A 19771-nucleotide genomic window follows, 5' to 3' on the forward strand; every position below is an offset into this window, starting at 1 on the left:
CTTCTTTTTTTTTTCTTTTTTTTTTTGAAGAGGATTTCAGTAAAATAAAGAGATGCTGCAGTGCTGCAGGAAGGGACAAAGAGATCAAGTGATGTGGCACACATGAAAAATATGGAAAAAGGTGTTAGCTGCATGTCACTTTTTGCTTTTGAATTGGAACAACACCTTTTCCCAAAGACTGTGTAAAGCCTCTGAATCCTGTGGCAGAAAGGCTTGGAATGGAATCATTTTGCTTGTGCTCAGCTTCCTGCAATGACACCTGCCTTTCTCTCTGCTTGAGCTCTCTGCTTTGCACTTTGGATTCCCCGGTAGGAATCGCAACATCTCTCTATATATTTACTTATTGGTGCTTAAATGAAAAGCATATGCAGTGGTGGTTTCACTTGTAACTCTGGTTTTTGTCTCTTCAGTGTATCTTTAATTAGAAGTGCCTGCTGGCTTTCAGACATGCTCATCCCAGAGCATTCCATCCGGAATGCGGTGCTACTTCTTCTCAAGCCTTGGTTAATGCCAAATTATTTTAAGCAAAAACAGTAAAAAGGGAGAATCTCTTTTTAGATCTAGCCTTTGTTGAATAGTGCTGCCAGAAATCCTGCATTTTGTCTGAGCTGGCTTTATGTAATGGCTTCTCAGTGGTATTACCATGCTGGCCGGGAAGCAGCTGTGATCCAGTGCAAGTGATGTTTGTGTTTAGTTCCCCTGTACATATCCAAGGGCTTTAGAGCTGGATAACTTCTGACCTGCAAGGTCCATATCCCCACTGCCTCCTGGGTTAGAGATCTGCATGGAACTGTTTTCTACTTAATCTTCATAGGGGCAGATGCAGCAAGTTGTGGCAGTTTCATCCAGTTGCAGGATGGATGTTCTGCAGCTGGCATTTTCGCTGTGGAGAGATTAGTTATGAGCATTGCTTCCCGTGAATCCCTCTTATGGCAGGCAAACCCTGTGGATACTGTGCTGTAGGATGAGCCATAAAAATGTGAGAGTTTTTTATGTGCAGAGAAGAGCTGAGAGTCTCACTAATAGAGATGTTCTGCCTCTGAGCTTGTCAGGCCTTGGAGCTGAGTAAGTGCTGTTCTGCATTAAGTAGAGCAGACGCAGCTGAGTGAGGACACGCTTCCCTCAGCCATGAGGAAGGTGAACTCGAGTTTGTCTTGGTGATTGAACAAATTCAGGTTGTGTGGCCTCATCCTGCCTCCCTAAGACGCCGCTGTTACCCGCACTGAATTATTCATGCTCTGTTTTCTGGGAATGCTGAGTTCGTAGGTGAAATCCATAAACAGCAAAGAAGGCATGTTGGTGAAGGTGGGATCTGCCTCATGCTGTCTCGCCGGGGTGGCTGAGTGTAGCAGTAGGAGCTGTATTTGGTAGGTGTTGCTGTGAATTCCTATAAACACTTCGTGTTGTGGTTTATCGTGGCAGAACGAACTCGTTGAGAATACAAAGCACTTCAAAGGGAGGTTTCAAGGGAGGTTTCTTCGTTAAGAATAACATGCAAATACTATGTGACCTCAAAACGGGGAAAATACCATCCATGGAGTAGAAAAAGGGAAGTGCTCCCATGCGTAGTAAAATCAGGAACAACTCTACAACTGCTTCCTATTCCAAATAGGGCACCAACAAAGCAGTAGTAACTTAGAGGCTTGAAACTGCCAAGGAGTTTGACCTGCTTACACTAAATTCGTGCTCTGGATTCTTTTCTAGAGGAGTCCTTCCTCTGATGGAGATTAACCCTCAAGGGCTAAAGTTTGCTCTGTTCCATTTCTATGCATGTTTGCGCAAGTGTGGAACCCCGAGAGACAGCAGTGTTAGTGCTGAAACGGAGCGGGGTATTCCTGCTCTAAGAGGTGAAAAGCACACTCAGGATGTCTCTTTATTAGGTTTCTAAGAATTGTTTTCCTTTGTTCCCTCCCCCAGGCAGAATGGAATTCAGGAAGATGGGATTACCCTGTGATAAAGCTGACCCATTGTGCTGCCTTTCAGCATTTTCTTTATCTCGTTTCCAGGGAAGGAACTCCCTCTCTTTCCCATAAGGCTATCCCTATCCTTTTGATGGGTTTATACAGGATTTCCTGCTGAGTCAATAGCGGAGGAGTGCAGGGAGATAGCAGTCGGGATTCGCAGGGAGCCTGTGCTCAGCTGGAGGAGGTTCAGCCCGGCGGAGGCAGAGCAGCGCTGCCTTTTGACTTATGTAAGTGGCGACTTTTTGCTGTATAATTAATAATTGTAATAAAAGCACATTTGCATCCCATTGCACCAATACCTTCTCTTTGGCAAGATTTAGAGATAACGCAAGGTCCAGACCCACTAACATTTTTACCAGCGGGTGGGTTTCAGCAGGGATCCGCAGACCTCATTTTTTTTCCCTACAGATGCATGCTTACAGCGGGACCCCCGAGCGCTGCGGAAACGGCTCCGTGCCGGGGGGATGCCCTGTCTCTGTAACCCTAAGTTCAGCCCCCGTTCCGTGAGACCCCAGACGGCCCGAAGGGCTGCCCCGGGGGTGCGGGGGCGAGCGTGGTCCCGGTTGGCCGGGAGGGGCGGGGGGTCCTGCCGGGCGGGGGCGGGTGGGTCCGCTGATCAGGCCCCGCCCCCGCCGCCGAGTGGGCGTGGCTATACCACCCGCGAGCCAATGAGCGTGTGGTCACGTGCGGGGGCGTGGCGGCGCTGCCCCCCGTTTCCTGCGGGTCACGTGGCCGGTGCCCGGCGTTGCCGTGGCAGCGGCGGAGGCGGCTCCGGCTCCCGATCCGCTCCGGCTCTTTCCCGCTCCGGCGCCCCATCCCGCTCCCGTCCCTCTCCCGGGGCTCCCGGGCCGGCCCCCGGACAGCAGCGCGGTGAGACACGGCCCGCCCCCGCCGCCCCCTGGGCCGCATCCCGCCCGCAGGGGGCTCATCCCCAGCGGGGCCCGCGCTCTGGGGCAGCGGGCGGCATCCCCTCAGGCGCGGTTGGGCTGTGGGGGGCTCGTCCTGCAGAGGTGGGAGCTTCTGCTGCCCGCGGGGCTGCGGGAGGAGGGGGTCTCGTCCTGCCCGAGATGCTGGGGGGAGTTGGTTCTATCCTGCCTGAGCAGGGATTCCCTAGCCCGGGGCAGTGCGGGGGGACGCGCCTCGTCCTGCCCGAGGAGGGGAATCCCGTGGCCGGGGTGGCGGTGGTGGGATGCGCGCCTCATCCTGCCCAGTTGGGGGCAATCCCCTGCCCGGGCTGGAGAGGGTGAAAGGGAAGGGTCCGCTGTGGGCAGAGAAGGGGGTCCCGTCCTGTGCGGCGGTGCTTTGGAGGTGCCGTGGGATGCAGAAGGCAGGCCAGCTCCCGGGAGGTGTCTCCGGACAGGGATCCATCCTTTCTTGGGAGTGCTGTAGAGGTGATACCGCCGGCATACAGTGCGGGGAAGCCCCTGGACCAGCGTGCTCTGGGAAGCGGGGATCGAGGTGTTGGATCCCATCCTGCCTGAGGAGTTGTGGAGGATCCTTGGGAAGCTGGAGCGGGATGCAGTGGTAGGAGGTTGCATCCTGCTTAGGAGAGATCCTCAGTCCAGGTTACTTTGGAGGGGAAGGTCCTAGCTGGGAGGGGATCTCATCCTGGCTTGGGGGATCCCCTGTCTGAGGGTGTTGTTGGAGCGGAGATCCTCGCTGTGTGGGATCACACCCTGCCCAGGGTGTACTGAAGGGTGGCTGGGAAGGAGGAGGAGAAATTCACTGCTCAGGTGGTGGTGTGTGAGGAGGATCCCAGCTCTGGTGGTGGGACCAGGGGGTCACATCCTGCCTGGGAGGTGATCCCCTGCTGCCATAAGGGTGGTCACAGCTGTGAGGTCACTCCTTTGACGCCCCAAGAGTGCTGTTTGTGGGGGTCCCAAGCCAGAAGAGAGCATAGGAAAGGTTTTCCCATGGCAAAGAGGGCTTGAGCTCATAGGGGTGGAGTAGCAGGGCTTGGAATTTGGCTTAGCCATAGCCTGCAGAGGCTTGAACAATGTTAGACAGGGAAGGAAGGACTGGCACGAACCCATGGATCAGTCTATGGACGTGGAGCAGAAAGCTGGGACTGAGGAGGGGACTGACATCCCAAAACCCGGCAGAGGAGCTGCCAGTGCTGCAGACAGCGCACTGTGGGCGACTGAGCACGGCAGTGGTGGGAGGGGGAGCCGCACAGCTCGGCCCTGGTGGTGGTGGCTTCGTTCCCAGCTGTGGAGAAATCCCCACATGTGGGGAGGCAAAGGCTTTCCCTTTTCCGAAGGACAGCACGGGGCAGGTTAACAAAATCAACGTGAGGGAGCAATCACAGGGAGCTTTCTGTCCTGCCAGTGCGAGATGAAGTGGGGTCAGATGCGTCGGTGGTGCTGTGGAAGTGAGTGCAGACACAGCTGGGATGGACTTTGCCAGAGCTGCCTGAGGAAAAGCTCTCTGGCGAATTCCTCATTCCCCATCCAGAACTCAACAGCCCCGTGCAGTCAAACCCTGTAGGACAGTTATTTCTGTAAGAACAAGTGCCCTAACCCTTAAATTTTGCAAGGCAGGGACCTGAAATCTCCAGAATAAGCCTTCCCTGTTGCAGGTGACTGGCTGAAAAGTATATCCAGAGTAAAACTGCTCCAGCCTACAGCACATGTAAAATGCTTCTTTGGTCTTGTGTTTCAGCCCTTGGAGACCTCCACCCAGTCCCTCCATGTCCATAGCCAGTAAGGTGAGTTTGACTTCCTGGCACTGCTTGTTAGGGCTACATTTGTGTTTATGGATTTTATTCTGAAGTTGTTTACTTATTTGAGAACATCTCTTGAGCTGCTCCAGAGTGAAAATTCAGCCTTGTGGTATTTTTAGCTTATTTTTCTAAGGAAAGAAGCAGATGTGATTTGGTTCTCTTGCCCTCTCTCTGTAACCTCTGAATTCATTTGTCTTTTTAATGGAATTTGTCCCAGGGGTCAAAGTTTTTCTGCATACAAAGTTCCTAAGTATTTTATGAAAATAAATGGCAGAGTAGAGGCCATCACTGTCCCAGCTGGGGACAAAGTGAATTCAATCTATGCTATACATTGCAGGATGTTGTCACAGGAAATAGCTTCATAATTTTGCTGCTCACAGACTGTTTCCTCTTCCAATCCTCCCAGGAGGTTTTTTTATTCTGTAAAATAGGTGATTCTTGCCTTTTGTGGAAATACAGATCAAGCAGGAAGGTTTGTGCCTATTATTCTTTCTCTTCTTGTTTTTATTATGGCGTGAATGTTCTGTTATGCCTTTTTGTTTGTTTGCTTTGGGGGGCGTTGGGGTTTCTTTTGTTTGTTTTGTTTTGGGTTTTTTTTTTTTGTTACTTTTAAATATTTTGAAAACTCCTGAGCAGGTCGGGAACCTTCCTGGAGTGTTCCAGGGGCTTTAATGTTGGCCTTGTCAAAACCTGCCCAGGAATCATCTTGTACTGCCATCCTTGTTATGTCTGAGGGAGCTGAAACTTAAAAGCCCCCCATGTTCAGGCAGGACAATCTTGGACCTGCAGTGCTTTATTCGCTAATCTTTGCTATTGTGACTGAAACAGCTTCCTTCCCTTTTAGTAACAGCATTCAGAGTTGTGGGCAATTGATGTCCTTTTGATCTTTGCCACTTCTCCAAGTCTCCCAGCAGTCATGGCTTTATTAGCTATCCCCATGTGGCCCCTGTACGTGGAGAGCTGGGGGACGAGGACAGGGCTGGAAGGTGCCTGTGACCTTGAGAGGTGGTGCTGGGACTAATTAGTGTCACACCAGGTGTGATTCTGGGCAGCATCTCCTCCTCCTGGGCGCTGGTGAGTGTTTTATGGCCAGAAGGTGCAGCTCTGGTGTCTCTGTCTGCCACCACCACAGGGCTCAGAGGTGGAGTTGTGAGTGAGGGGATTAAACAAAGAATTATGGTTTCCATTCTTTGGAAGGCTGAGTTAGTTTCAGGTGTCTGTCAGAGTTGAGAAATTTTTTGCACAAAACGTTCCATGGACTTTGCTCTGTGTCTGGGGATCACCAGAGCCATTTGGCAGCAGCCTGGGGATGTGGTGGTATAAGGAAGGTGGTTTGGACATTACACGTGGCATCCACCACCTGGGATAGTCTCGGTGCTTTCATACATCTCTCAGAGTAATCTCTTGAATCTCAAGATGATGGAATTTCCTGGAAGCAGCTCACTTTTCCCCTTGGAATATTCTTATCCCTCTGCTCAGAGACACCGGTGGAAGTAAGGGAACAGGATTCTTGGTCAGATGTGGCTGATAAATGGAGTGTGAGCAGCTCAGGAGATTTAAGTTTCCTCTGCAAAAGCTTGGGAAGTTCCTTTGTTAACCCTGCACAGCAATCAGCTCTGTCATTGTTGGGGAAGTTTGGAAGAGAACTTGAGCTGTGATGAGTACCTCCCTCAGGGCAGGGAGTTTGATGGTATGATGTGATCCTATGAGTTATAGGATATTTTGAGGAGTCTCTACAGGCCCATTGAGGCCGTTTAGCCATGATGGCCCGTTGGCAGAGGTGACCCCCTTAGGCTGGGTGTAGTTACCACAGCTGAGTGAATTTATGAAGACAAAGAAACACCGCCCAGCCTGCAGGGTTTGCTTCCTTCCCTTATCTAACACCAGCCCTGCAGCCTGGGGGGTCGGGTGTGCACTGGGCACTGCCCACCATTAACAGTTCATCAGGAATAACATAGGTGGGAGTAGAATCCACAGTTTGGTTACACCCCACATTGTAAACCAGGACAACTGGTTTCCAAAGGAGCAAAAAGTGACTCCCTGAACTGGTGTTATTTGGTACTCAAAGAGGATGCATTTGGAGCCAGCCCATGATGCACTGGGAAATAATCTGTCAGCTCAAAACAAAGATAAGATGGGGGTCAATTGTATTTATGTAAAACAAGTTTTTATTGGTGAGAAGGAATTAAAGGGCAAAGTTGAGGTGCCTGCTCTGAAGTGAAAAGCCAGGTGCTGTGCAGCTTTCCTGGATTCCTGCTGGAGTAGTTCCCGGGTGTACCTGTGAAATCTTTCCTAGTTCTCATGGTCATTTTTTAGCAATTATGAATGGTCTTTTCTCAGTTCCATCTTCCAAGTGGGATGCTGTTTGGTCCATCATTTTCCACTGATGAAGGGCACCTTTGTTCAACTGTAGCTTTTCCAGTACTTAATGCTCATCCTGTCCACCACCCCCTCTTGACCGTGACTCTTTTGTTCCCTCAGCATTTCTCTCATCATGAGTTCTGAATTAAACGTTCCGGTGGATCCTTCCACTCCTGCTTGCTGCTCTGAGCCTGGCACAAAGGGCATGGATTATCGGGACTGGGTCAGGCGTAGCTACCTGGAATTGGTCACATCCAACCACCACTCTGTCCAAGCCCTTTCCTGGAGAAAACTGTACCTGAGCCGAGCCAAACTGAAAGCTTCCAGCAGAACCTCTGCTCTGCTCTCTGGATTTGCAATGGTATGTGTGTTTTGTTGCTTTTTGAGCTGTGAAGGTTTTTGGGTTCTCTAAAATCAACTCTTAATCAGTGTTTTCCTCCTGGGAAGAGGTAGAGGGTTGTTTCCTGAAGAGACAGGAGGCATCTGCCCGGGGGCTTCTGTTTGGCTGCTGCTGCAAAGTCTGAGGCTGGCTCTCTCAAGGCAGCAGGGATACATGAGCTGTCTCACAGCCAACCCACACACTCCCAACTCAGCCCTTTAAAAATACTAATTCCCTACCTGCAAGTGATCCCAAGTGCTCCGCCAGCATTCCTAAACAATCAAGGCCCTGGGCTCTCCTTTGTCCCTGAGGCTGTCCGGGGCTGGCTGCCTTCATGTGAGTCTGCTCTTGGGCGTGGAGCTCCTTCAGGCCCCTGCGGTTGCTGTGGTCCTGAAATGTTATTTTAATTTCCCTGTGTGTTTTCTCAGGTCACGGTGTCTAAAATAAGGTGGAGGTTGGGTCACAGTCTGCCGAAGTGAAGTTTGCATAGCATGATCAGGGAGATCGTGTTATACCACTGAGGTGTGAGAAGAGGCCCTGAGCCTCAGACCTGGTGTCAGAGGGCTCTGCAGCCTGCAGGGAGCCAAACCTGGTATATTTTTGTCGGTGCAGCCGATTGGAAGTGATCCCTGGTGCTTGCTTTATGCTCTGCAGCACTTGGGTGTTATTTAGAAGGGATTTGCATAGGTCAGAACCATGTCAGGAGTGAGCAAATAAACAAGACTGAGGCAGTCAGTAGCCCAGTGCTCAGGCCTGTCTGAGCTGTGTGTTAAAACACCGTTGTGCTGTGTCAGTGTGAGCCCCTTCATCTCCCCTCTGCTTTTGCTTACTGGGAGTGAGAATTGAAACCAGTTTGGGGGAGGTTTCCTGCTCAGGAAATGGGCAGGTCTGGTTGTTCCCGAGGTCTGTCAGCAGAGGGGCAGAGGGCAATGCCTGGGTGATGTGGGACACCATGTGAAGTTGTTTCATCCTGCAGCTCAGAAGCTGAGGGAGAAAGACAGATCTCAGGAACTTTCCAGATAGCCCTTCTTGTTTTATTTTAGCTTCTTCCGCTGCTTTTTCCTCCCCCAGCCCCCCAGATCATGAATCATCCATAACATTACAAGTCTGGGATGATGAAGTTGGTCACCCAAAATGAAGCTGGGAAGCTGCAGGCAGGGTTTCAGTGGGTGCAGGCTGGAGTGGGGACAGGGTGCTTATTCCTCTCTTTCGCACACTGCCTGTGTGCAAAAGATGCTCTTAAAAGCTTTTCACAAAGCGTCTGTTGGTTTGTAACCAAACCTGTGTGCTGCAGGGGCAGAAGGCCCCTCCTCCTTTTGAGGAAGCTGAGTGCTCTCCTGTAGATTGCTCTCAGTCAGGAGTTTTCTTACTCTAAAAAGCTTCTCACATGCTTGTCCTGTGTGCCTCTGGTAACTGGAGTTCTGTTGTGGCTGTTCTCTTTAACATGATTGTTAAATTACCATTTTGCATTGCTGGGGGCTGATCTACCAGCTGGGGTGTCCCTGCTGGGGTGTGCTGTCACTGGCACCACTGGCAGCACTGGGACCCTGGGGCTTGCAGCCCACCCACACTGCAGGGCTGAACCACATCTCTGAAAACAAAGCATGCTTTCTCAACTCACACAGCAGAAAGTTGCTGAAAGACCTTGGCAAACACAAAATTAACCGTTGGTTTTACATTCTCTTTGAACTGTTTAAAGTGCAGTTGAATATACACAGGAATAAGTAGTGCTAATTATGGTCACCAGCCTAACATAACAAATAGACCTGAAATCAGTAACTAAAAAAATAAAAACTCTTACAATAAGAAATTCTCTTTATTAGCAAGCTCTTTGCCCAGCTGATTGGAAAGCTGAGATATTTGTTCCCACTAGATTATTTCTCCTCTGGTAGTCTGGCATGCAGGTATTTAGTACACGGATGTTTACTCTCTAATAAGAGCACCTTTTTGGCTATTGATGAAAGAAGAGAAGTTATTTAGAGATAAATATGTGTAGACGTGGCATTTAGGGACATGGTTTTAGTGGTAGACTTGGCAGTGCTGGAGTACTGGTTGGATTCTGTGATCTTGAAGGTGTTTTCCAGTCTGAACGATTCCGTGATTCTATTAAATAGTTTCCCCAAAGCCTTGAGTGCATTTAACTATGCAAACAAATGTCATCCAGGGCTTGGCTGTTGCTTTATTTACTTCCCTGTCGGTGTGTTTGATGCAAGCTAGTTCCATATTGGCTGAAATTATTGCAAGCTGATGGATATTTAATCAACAGGCGATGGCTCTGATCCAGCTCCTTCTGGACAGGCTGCAGAAAAATGCAAACCTTCCTCGTTACCATCTCTGGTATTTCTGGCAGAGCATTGGGCAAGTCAGGAGGATGTGGGTCATTCCAGTGCCAGGTCTGCTTGGAGGTGGGCTGTAGGGCAGCTGCATCTGCCCTGAGGAGGCTACAAAGAAAGGTAATTTAGAGGGAGCTTAAGAAACCTCCTTAATAATTTTCCTGATGGAAATAAGAGCTATTATTGCTAATCCGTCTTCTCAATACATGTCCAATTGCTACAGAATATGTATTTGATTAAAATAGCCAAAACAAAAACCCTGACAGATCTACTGGAGTGATTGTTTTTACAGTCTGCCAAACCATCTGTGTGAATGTGTCATGGTTTATGTTAAGCCATTTGTCATCCTTTTGCCTGATATTATCTGTCCTGGTCTAAATTTCTCAAGATGAATAACATCTTTGTTGTGGACAGTCTGAGCTATACTGGTCTAAAACCCACCATCATTGCATGTAATTTAATTGCAGTTTAATTCTAAAATGTTCTGAGCACTTGGTCCTATAATTCCAGAGTTCAGCTGAGTGATTCTCAAGCTTAAAATTAAGCCTGCACTGAAATATTCCATGGTTTGGCAGAGAGCTCAGCCTTGCAAAGTTCCTTCTGGGAAGAGGTTAAAATAAAGGGGACTGTTACATGGAAGAGTATAATTGTATCAAACATGACATATTAATAGTTTTACAGGCTAGGCAGCATATTTAATGATTTTTAAATGGGTTATGTCAGCTTGTCCTCTTTCTCTTATCCCGGTCAGGGAATGACATGACAGCCTGTGCTGGGTGAAGCAATAAGAGCTCACTCACCTTTTCAGTACTTGTTTAGGTTAAATGAACTGTTTTTCTGCCTTGCTGCCCTATCTGGATTGTTGATGTTTTTCCCTGAAATACCTCTTACTGAGCCATCAGTCAGTGTTAAAAATTCATCACATTGCACAGCTGAAGCTCGCCCTGGGGAATAGGTTAGTCTGGGAGGAAACATCCAATTAGCTGAAAAGTGCTGCTCATGTGAAGGATAACAAGCAGAAATTGATATGTTGACATCAGCCATCCTTTCAGCTTTAATATAAAGCTATAAATTGGACATGCAGGTACAATTCCCATTCAGCTGTGTCTCTGGGTATTACAGCACCCCATAATGAACAATGTACCTGCAGGTTTTCCTGGCTGATGGGGCGTGACTGGCAACCACAGTGCTGTACAAATTCATTGTACAGCGAAGCAGAGAATAAGTCTGATCTCCTCCCTCTCCAATCAATACAAGGGGAACTGCAAAGGGAGCATACACAAGGCAACGTGAAATGTGTTCTAATTAAATTGACCTTGCAATGGGTAGTGAAACCAACCCTGTGTTGTTATTTTCTCTGCTATACAACAAGAACTACTGTAAACTGCAGCCAGGAGCCTGGAAAAACAAACAAACAAAGGTAAAACCCCTACGTGTTCATAATCAGAACAGAAGTCTGGGAATGCCCAAGACCTGTCACAATAATTTTGGTTTCTCTAATATCCTAAATAGTTGATGTAGCTATAAAATCCAGACTTGTAGAGACTGACCATTTGCCACACATGTTGTATCTAGTTTGCTGCTCAATGTGTTCAGACTTGACTGTGGTCTGATGGGTTTCACAGTAAAGGCAGGTAAGGCAGCAGTCATGCCAACTGATTTCCATCCCCTTTAATCCTTTTCAGGGTTTCCAACAGGGACAACGTGAGCACACCTCTAATCTTCCAGTGCCTAAATAATAGTATTAACAAGTAATGCCAGAGCGAGTGGGGCAGGTGATTATATAGAGCCTGAAATGGCTGCTCAGGGGAGTCTCACATGAAGGCTGCATAACGTAATCGTGAGTCAGTTCTGTAAAATCCTTCTGTGTCCCAGAACTGAGCTGCAGAATTGAAACTTTGCATTCTCATGATGTTCTTGAGAGGGCCTTCTTTCCAGCAAGCTGTTCTGGGCTGGAGCAGCAGGTCAGCTGAGATCACCAGAGGTTTTCCTTGCTGCCAAGAGAGTTAATGTCTCTCCAAATCATGAAGTGCAGCTGCTACAAAGGGATGTTTGACATTCTTGTCCACTGCTTTTGTGGCTTCTCTTAGCAGAAAGTTTGTGCAATCCTTTCAGGGATGCCACCACATGGTTTCCTTCTCAGGTAGCTTAAGTAATTGTACAAATTCTTATGCTAAACCAGTTAAGAGGAGTGTACTGGGGCTGCAGTTCTGATCTCAAAAGAGCCTCCTGCTCTTTTGCACATAGTCTGCTTCTTAAGCTTTATTTGATTAAAGTAAAAATAGCTTTAGAGACCTGGTGTATGATAGCTCTTGTTTGGGGAAGCAGACTCCTGAGTTGCTGAGCACACCCATAAGCCGGTAGCTGTCCACTTCTGCTGAGTGTATCACTAAGTTATTACCTCTCAAGGGAGAAATTTGAGGATATAAATAACTTTAAAGTTATTTATCTGAGAATATTTGTAATAAAAACAAACGTAAACGGTTCTGAGAATAGAAGGCAGCTATTTTAACTATGGGCTACTTAAACTGTAAAGTAGCTTGCGTGCTTCCCATGGTGGGTAGTAAAACCTGGCTGGCCACTGGCCAGAGGAGCTGCTTGGTTTTGCTTTTCTTCACACGCCTGAAGTTGAAACTTCCTGCACTGCAGCTGCAAGGAAGGAGTGGCAGGAGAGGTTGTGATGGTGACTTATAACAGGCTCTAAGCTGCCTCCCAGCCCCACATAGCATCTGATGGGCTCCTCCTGTTGTGTGCTGGGTTTGGGGCACTTCCTGTGGCTCATGAATGTGTTCTTTGAGGAAACCACAGCCTCAGAAAGGCCACAGCACAGGCGGCGCATGCGTCCTCATGGGTGACAGCAGTGACCTGTCTGGGCTGCCATTCCAAAAAGCTCTGTAGTGTATACTTGACCTTGGGTGTTCTTCCTGAATCAAGATGTTTTCCTGGATGAAAGCCTTGCAAAGAGGAAAGCCAGCAGGTGTTGACAAGCTCTCTGTTCCTTCCTGCAGGTCGCCATGGTGGAGGTGCAGCTGGAGGTGCAGTACAAGTACCCCCAGATGCTGCTGATCGCCTTCAGCGCCTGCACCACGGTGCTCGTGGCTGTTCACCTCTTCGCCCTCCTCATCAGCACCTGCATCCTGCCCAACGTGGAAGCTGTGAGCAACATCCACAACCTGAACTCCATCAGCGAGTCCCCGCATGAGCGCATGCACCCCTACATCGAGCTGGCCTGGGGCTTCTCCACTGTCCTGGGAATCCTCCTTTTCCTTGCGGAAGTCGTGCTCCTGTGCTGGATAAAATTCCTGCCAGTGGGCTCCATCCTGAAAAACGAGACCACCAACGTGGAGAAGCCCAGCAGCCACGCGGGGTGGCAGTCAGCACTGGTGTCCACCATCATCATGGTCCCCGTGGGTCTGATTTTTGTCGTCTTCACCATTCACTTCTACCGCTCCTTGGTGCGGCACAAAACGGAGCGGCACAACCGGGAGATCGAGGAGCTCCACAAACTGAAAGTGCAGCTAGATGGGCACGACAGAGGCATGCAGGTGGTGTGACAGAGCCTGCACTCAGCTCAGCCAGGGCTGAGAGCAAAATACCTGGTCTGCTGCTTGGTGAGATGCACCAGGGATGGATGGATTGTCTTGAGGCTTAAATCTGTAAATGCTACTTGCCTGCCATTTCTAGCTGTGGGTTCTCGTGCTGTTCCACGTGTTGGGGGCTCTGCCCTGATTCTGGTCCCACACACTTGGTACTTAAGTTGACGCTGCCATGGTGTTCAAGGTCAAAACTTTATCTACCTTAACGTTGGCAGCCAAAAATCTGTATTTTTTACAAATGCAATATTCTGTTGCCAAAAGCGAAACTGCATCAGCTGTCCCAAAAGCCAGTGTGTGTGTGTGTAGGACCTGTCTTACATGTCAGAACTCCCTGGCTGTCAGTGCAGCCACAATTAACTGGCAGCTCAATTCTAGAGCAGAGCTGGTTAATGTGGGTACCTGCACTTGGCTCAAGGACATCCAGGAAAGCACAACAGAAACTGAGAGTGTTGACCACCGTTGTTCCAAAGCAAGTATTCCATAAATACATAACCAGAAAGAAAACAGCCTTAGCTTTTATGTTCTTTTCTTGCTATTCTTTACTGTATTTTTACAGCTTGGGAGGTAGAATTTTGCATTGCAGGAGGCTGGGAAGTTCTCTCGTACTTTCTTCTGCAGCATCTGTCACTTTAGATTGAGTAAGTGCCAAGATCATGTGTTTTTTCCCAATAAGAGGCAAGAGTGCCCAGGGAAGGCTTACAGGTGTTTTAGTTTTAACAAGGACGTTCTTAAAACAGAACAATGACAGGGAATTTAATGAGACGAGACTTTGAAGGACTAACAAAGCAAGTTTCAAGGAGGTAAAGGAGTGACAGCAAGTATTGTAGAAATCTACCACTGTGTCTTCTTCATGTGTGCATTGCTGCCATGCCTTTTGCCTGGTTTACTGGAGAGAACAAGCCCAGTCCTGTGTTATTTCATCATTTGGGTTTTTGGGTTGGTTTGTTTTTGGTTTTTTTTTTCTTTTTTTAATTGGCTGTAGCATTTTTCTGTCAGAAATGAATGCTTCCTCCTCCCTCCACCAAAGCAGACAACTCCTCTGCTGGAACTTGGAGCTGTCCTGGCAATCCTGATGGAGCTGAATCCGGCAGGAATGCTGTGTGCCATTAAAGAGCTATCCCTTTCCTTTGAGCTCATTTCTTTTTTCAGCAGCTGAGACAATGACACTTGCATGTCTGTGTTGCTTAGCAAGGGAAGCTTGTAAATTCCATAGCATCCTCGTGGGTGAAAACTTCTGTAAAAAAAAACCCCAATTTTATGATTTTTGGTAACTTTGTGGAGAGAAAAGAGTGTTTTGCAATCATCAGCTCTTTTAAGGGAAAGTTAGGCTTTCTGCCACACAGGGCTGCAAGAAGCATAAGCACATTTTGTTGGCCCTGATCCTGTGCTGGTTTCCTCCTCTGCACTCAAAAACTGCAGTTGCAGAGTCTCTGAGGCCTTGTAGGTTTCTGAAATCATTAAGGATGTTTATGATGTTCTGTTTAACCCTGGTCCCTTATTCCACTGGGATTTGAGAACTCTGATGGGTCTATATTACATGTCAGCTTCCCAGAAGGGAGTGTACACACAAACCCCAGGGCAGCAGGGTGAGACTATCCCAATATTCCTCTCTGGCGAGAGCCTTGGGAAACCAACTCTCATCTCTCTTGTTTACATGCGAATGCGAGCGTTGCTGAACAAGTTGCTTAGCACTGTGTCTGTGGCTTTCATCTGTTGTTCTTGCTGCAGTTGGCATGTACCATATTGGCTGATGTGCAGCAAAGAAAATAGGCTTTGTGTGCTAAATGACTAATCTGTACTCATGTGCATATGCAAAAAAAAACCAGGAGTGTCCTCCAGGAAATGGGGTGGTCGTGAAATTCATACGAACTCCCCAGAACTCTGCCACCTCTCCCTCCTCTTTTTACCATAATAAAAATTAAAAGGTTTACACAACAGAATCAGAGTTGAGTTTTCTGCCAAGTGCTACACGTGTCGGCTCCTCCACCAACAGAATTTCTGTTGTGAGGCCAGAGCCAGACCAGATGGGATGAATCTCTCATCTGTACTTTGCAGTCTCCTTTAACACCAGTAATAGTAGGACCTTGTGTGCTGAGGGGTTTAGAAGGCTGTCGAGGAAAGTATTGCACCCTTTTTGCAATTTTTTTTTTCTATTTCCCCCCTGTGCATACAGTGCTGCAAAAGCACTGTTTGGAAAGAGCCAAATCATTCATTTAATTTTTTTGCAAATGTAATAAACTTCAGCAAATGGAGAAATGAAGCAGAAACTGTGCTCTGATTTTGTAGACTAACTCATTGAGGCTTTGGTGGGATTGGATTCAAGATCAGTCTCAAGACAGTGCATCTGTGAGTGGAGTGGGATCACCTTACTCCAGAGGGGAGTCTGAGGTACAGTTTGGGATAATGTCCCAAAGGCAAATGCACTCAAAACAGAATAATTACATGCTTTCCTATCTTTGCTTACAGCTCTGTTTGTTTTGTCTCTCTGGGCGCTGAGTTCTCCCTTCCATGAGAAGCCCATGGGAGTATTTGCTTTCTGATTCTAGGATCTCTCAAGGTTACCTATCACCTTCATGCTGTAACTCCTCTCCTTTTCCAACAACAGCCTTTGCTTTTCTTGCTCCTGCCTCTCTTCCTCCAACCTGTTTACATTTTCACCACTGTTGGGTCTAGACTTGTGTTGAGAAAGGTTACCTGTGGCACCAGCCATAGGAGTTCATCCATAAAACAAGGAGTAGGGATGTTGTAGTTGTTCAGCTCCTGCTGTCAGCAGGATTCCCATCAGTCAAGCCAGCCTTTCCACACTGTCACTGCTATTCCAGCAGGGCTGGCAGCTCTCTGTGTCACGTCTGGGTTTGTCTGTCCATTCCTGGCCACGTCTGTCCTGTGCTGTCACCTCTCTGTCATTCCTGGGTTGTTTGTCATTCCTGGAGTGTCCCAGGTTTTGTGTGGCTTCCATCCTGCAATGCCTGCATGGAGATGTTTCTCCCAAGGGTTCCACCCTCAGCTGGGGCTGTGTGTTGAGGATCTCCTCTGGCATTTGTTGGCTTTCTGTGCCAGCCTTGAGCCCTGGGCTGCTGCAGTCTGGGGTGACTGCTGCCCTAATTCTCAGCCCACTTGGGCTGTGGTTCTCTGGACCAATTACTGCCTTCTTTGGGCTATTGCTCCAGTTTTTGCACTGGAGCTTAGCACAGGTCTTGCTTCAGAGTCCTGAGTCTTCCTCCAGATTTTTTTTGGGACAGTTTTTGTCCAGCAGAAAGATGCCTTTGAAGGCTCCAGCACTGCACCACCTGCCTGCCCACCCTAAAGCAGGGAGGGAGCTCTCAAGGACAGGGGGACAACACTTCTTTGTATCATTCTTGGGCACCGATTTAGGAGGCAATTCCTCTCTCCCTTTTCCTCTTAGCAGGAGTAAAGAAGGGGCACGACCGAGCTGGGGGGAGCAGGATCGGGTTCTCCCTTTGCCGTGTTTAGTGGCAGCTCTCACTCCGTGCTCTCCCTATTTTTAACATCGCCCCGGGCCAGGCATGGCTCGCTGTTTCAGTGCACAGGAGGCTCTCGGGGAGACTTTACGAGCGGGAGAGATGGAGTAATGTTGGATTTGGCCATGTGACGGATGAAAGCGATACTGTGTGAGAGTCCCGTGTGGAGCGAGCGCTGCTGTAAGTGCTCAGAAATGTGGACGTGTTTATGGAGAGCACTGGGGTGGGTGCAGCTGCAGAGAAAGCTGTGCATCCTTCCACATCCTTCCCATCCTTCCACATCCTTCCGTTCCCTGGCTCTGGATGTGGGGATGGGCAATCCCAGTTTGCCTCGAGGTTACCTGCTTTCTCTTCCTGCCTTCAAACAAACAAAAGGCCTTGGAGTTTCCCTGCTGCTGTAGATTCCTTATCTTTTCAATCTCATTGCACCAACTTCTCAGACAGCTTCCTCAACACCCCCACCAAGCTGCAATCTCAAATTCAGCTGGGCCAGCGGGGTTGTTTTCTGATTAACTCACAGGCTCTCTCCTCTTCACCCATCTCAAAGCATTCAGTAATTACAATTGACTGGCTGGATTTGGAGAATATTTCCCTGAATCCCTGTGTGTCCAACTGGGAGCTTGCTTTCTGCCCACAAGTGTGACAGCCATGAATACTAAGAGAAAAAAAATAATCTGTATTTTAGCTTTGCCTATTCTTGTTTTACCTCTGCATGAACAATATTTAATGTAGAACAACGAATGTATCTCAGTTGTTGTCCAGCTATGTGAGAGAAACTGGATAAACTTGCTCAGCTTTATGCTTCTTGGTGATTTCAGACTGATTTTTTAAAGGCAGCTCAAGTCCTCCAGCATCCTCTATGGGTTAACTTGGGTTCTGCCTGTTTGAAAAAACATTTGGTCAGATGTTATCGTTCTCCTTTTGCAATGCACAAGGAGATAACAATTAGATGCACTTCCTTTTAATGAGGGTCTGCTCTTGGCATGTGTTTTACAAGGAGGTTAAGGAGATAATTAAGGAGACAAACAGCTGTGACAGAAACTCCTATCACAGGAAGACCATTAAAGTTTGTCTTAATAATACCAGCTTAGTGGACAAAATTACTTTTAAGAGCTCATTAATCGAGATTAGAACATCTTTATATTTTTCTCAGATTTCTATGGTATTTTGACAGTTAAATTGTTAATGTTTTGCAACACTGCAAACCAGGATTTTCTTTCACTTTTTTTTGGCTTTTTAGCAGAGAATGTACGTCAAGTTTTAAGGAGTAATATTGAATGGATGGATGTGCAGTTGCATTTTGATCTAAGGATGATGCCCAAAAGGCTTTTTAACAGGTGAAAAATGCCAAAAGACTGGCACAGCAATGCCTGTGTAGTGACTAGATTAAGTTTTGGACTTCAAAAACACCAAGAAAAAGCCCTTAGTTTTTGACTCAGTATTTAATTATTTGCATTTTTTTCACATTTAAGATATCAGCTAGGAAGAGCTGGAATCTTCAGGCAAGAACAGCAGCTTCCTGCATAGCTAAATCAAGGCAGAAAAATTCAGCCAACAAATGCAGAGCACAAAATGAACTAACACTGTATAAGTTATTGTGGCAATCTGATTCATCAGAATCCATCATCTGCTTTCATTGTGGAGAGAATGGAGCAGCAGGGATGCACACAGAAAGTGTTTTAGCAGCCTGAGAGCACAATATAAATGTAAAAGGGAGTGTTGGAAATTAGGGCCAAACATTAATGGCAATACTTGACTGCTGCAGTGTGGTGAGAAGAGAGCAGATCGATGGAGAGGCTTGGAACTGAAGGGTGAGGAGGATGCAGGTGCAGTGTTTGCTCTCTCTGACAGCCTGCCCTGAGTTTCCTCCTGGTTTGTCTGTGCCAGGCTCACAGCCTCCTCCTCCTGCTTGGACAAAGCCCCTCTGCTCCAACAGCAGCTCCTGGGGACATCCGACTGCCAAGCCCTGTGGACACCAGGCTGTGGGGAAAAGGTGAGGAACTGCTGCTCTGAGAGCACTCTGTGCTTTGGGGAGTGAGCTGGACCATCACAGAATGGGTTGGTTGGAAGGGACTGTAATGATCATCCAGTTCCACCCCCTGCCATGGTCAGGGACATCTTCCACTAGACCAGGTTGCTCCAACCTGGCCTTGAACACTTCCAGGGATGGAGCAGCCACAGCTTCTCTGGGCAACCTGGGCCAGGGCCTCGCCCCACTCACAGGGAAGAATTTCTTCCTAATAACTTATCTAGATCTACCCTCTTCCAGTTGCAGCCTATGAGGAATTTTCTGGGACAGAGCTATCACTGTGATCTCTCACTGTGAGCCTGTTGTGTGTCTGTGTTTGCAGTGAAGAGGTTCCATCAGAGAGGAAATGCTGTGACTTCCAAAAGTGCTGCTGGAGCTCCATGATGACACTTGCCAACCCACCTGGATGAAGGTTTGGAGTTTGGGACTGCCCATGGGAGCCCTGCTTGTCGGACTTAACACTAAACTCAACCAGCCCACAAAGGGCTCTGGTTGTATTTTTTGGCTTAAACTGATAAAAAATGCCCTGGCTGACCCATCTGATTTCTGGTGACTGTTCTGGGTGAAGAGCTCCCTCCCCTGCAGTGCCCAAACAGAGGGCAGTGCCTGTGGCAGGAGTGTTTTACTGTGCAGCAAATCCTTTGCACTGTGCCAAGGAAGTACTTCTAGGGCAGAGCACAGCAGTGCAGGGACGTTGAGATCCTGTGTGCAAATGTGTCTGTCCCCTTTCCTGACCAACTAAAGCCAGGCAGCACTGCCTGGTGGTGGCAAGGTGGTGTTTTCCTGCTGCAGGTGTGACTGTGCTGAATGGTTTTCATGGCACAACCGTGTTTATTAAAGGATCACTCTTCTTCCACAGCACAACTTCATTTTCAAGAGCACAGAAGTTTGTTCAGAGCAGACAG

The 19771-nt window shown here is 48.1% G+C and overlaps 1 protein-coding gene across 6 annotated transcripts; it reads left to right on the top strand.

The window, feature by feature from the left end:
• The first annotated feature begins 133 nt into the window (after positions 1–133).
• ORAI2 (ORAI calcium release-activated calcium modulator 2) lies at positions 134–15295 on the top strand. 6 transcript variants are annotated; one of them, XM_085078081.1, is made up of 5 exons: positions 2668–2834; positions 4293–4464; positions 4626–4671; positions 7168–7408; positions 12768–15295. In XM_085078081.1, the coding sequence occupies exons 4-5, from the start codon at positions 7181–7183 to the stop codon at positions 13311–13313; spliced, it is 774 nt and encodes a 257-aa protein (XP_084934207.1). In that variant the 5' UTR covers positions 2668–2834; positions 4293–4464; positions 4626–4671; positions 7168–7180; the 3' UTR covers positions 13314–15295. The 6 variants fall into 6 exon arrangements, with proteins under 6 accessions (XP_084934205.1, XP_084934207.1, XP_084934204.1 ...); XM_085078079.1 differs by lacking the exons at positions 2668–2834; positions 4293–4464 and adding an exon at positions 134–2191; XM_085078078.1 differs by lacking the exon at positions 4293–4464.
• The last annotated feature ends 4476 nt before the right edge of the window (positions 15296–19771 follow it).

Source organism: Lichenostomus cassidix, chromosome 19 (assembly GCF_008360975.1).
Source record: "Lichenostomus cassidix isolate B80296 chromosome 19, HeHo_3.0, whole genome shotgun sequence".
In the NCBI taxonomy this organism is placed as follows: Eukaryota; Metazoa; Chordata; class Aves; order Passeriformes; family Meliphagidae; genus Lichenostomus; species Lichenostomus cassidix.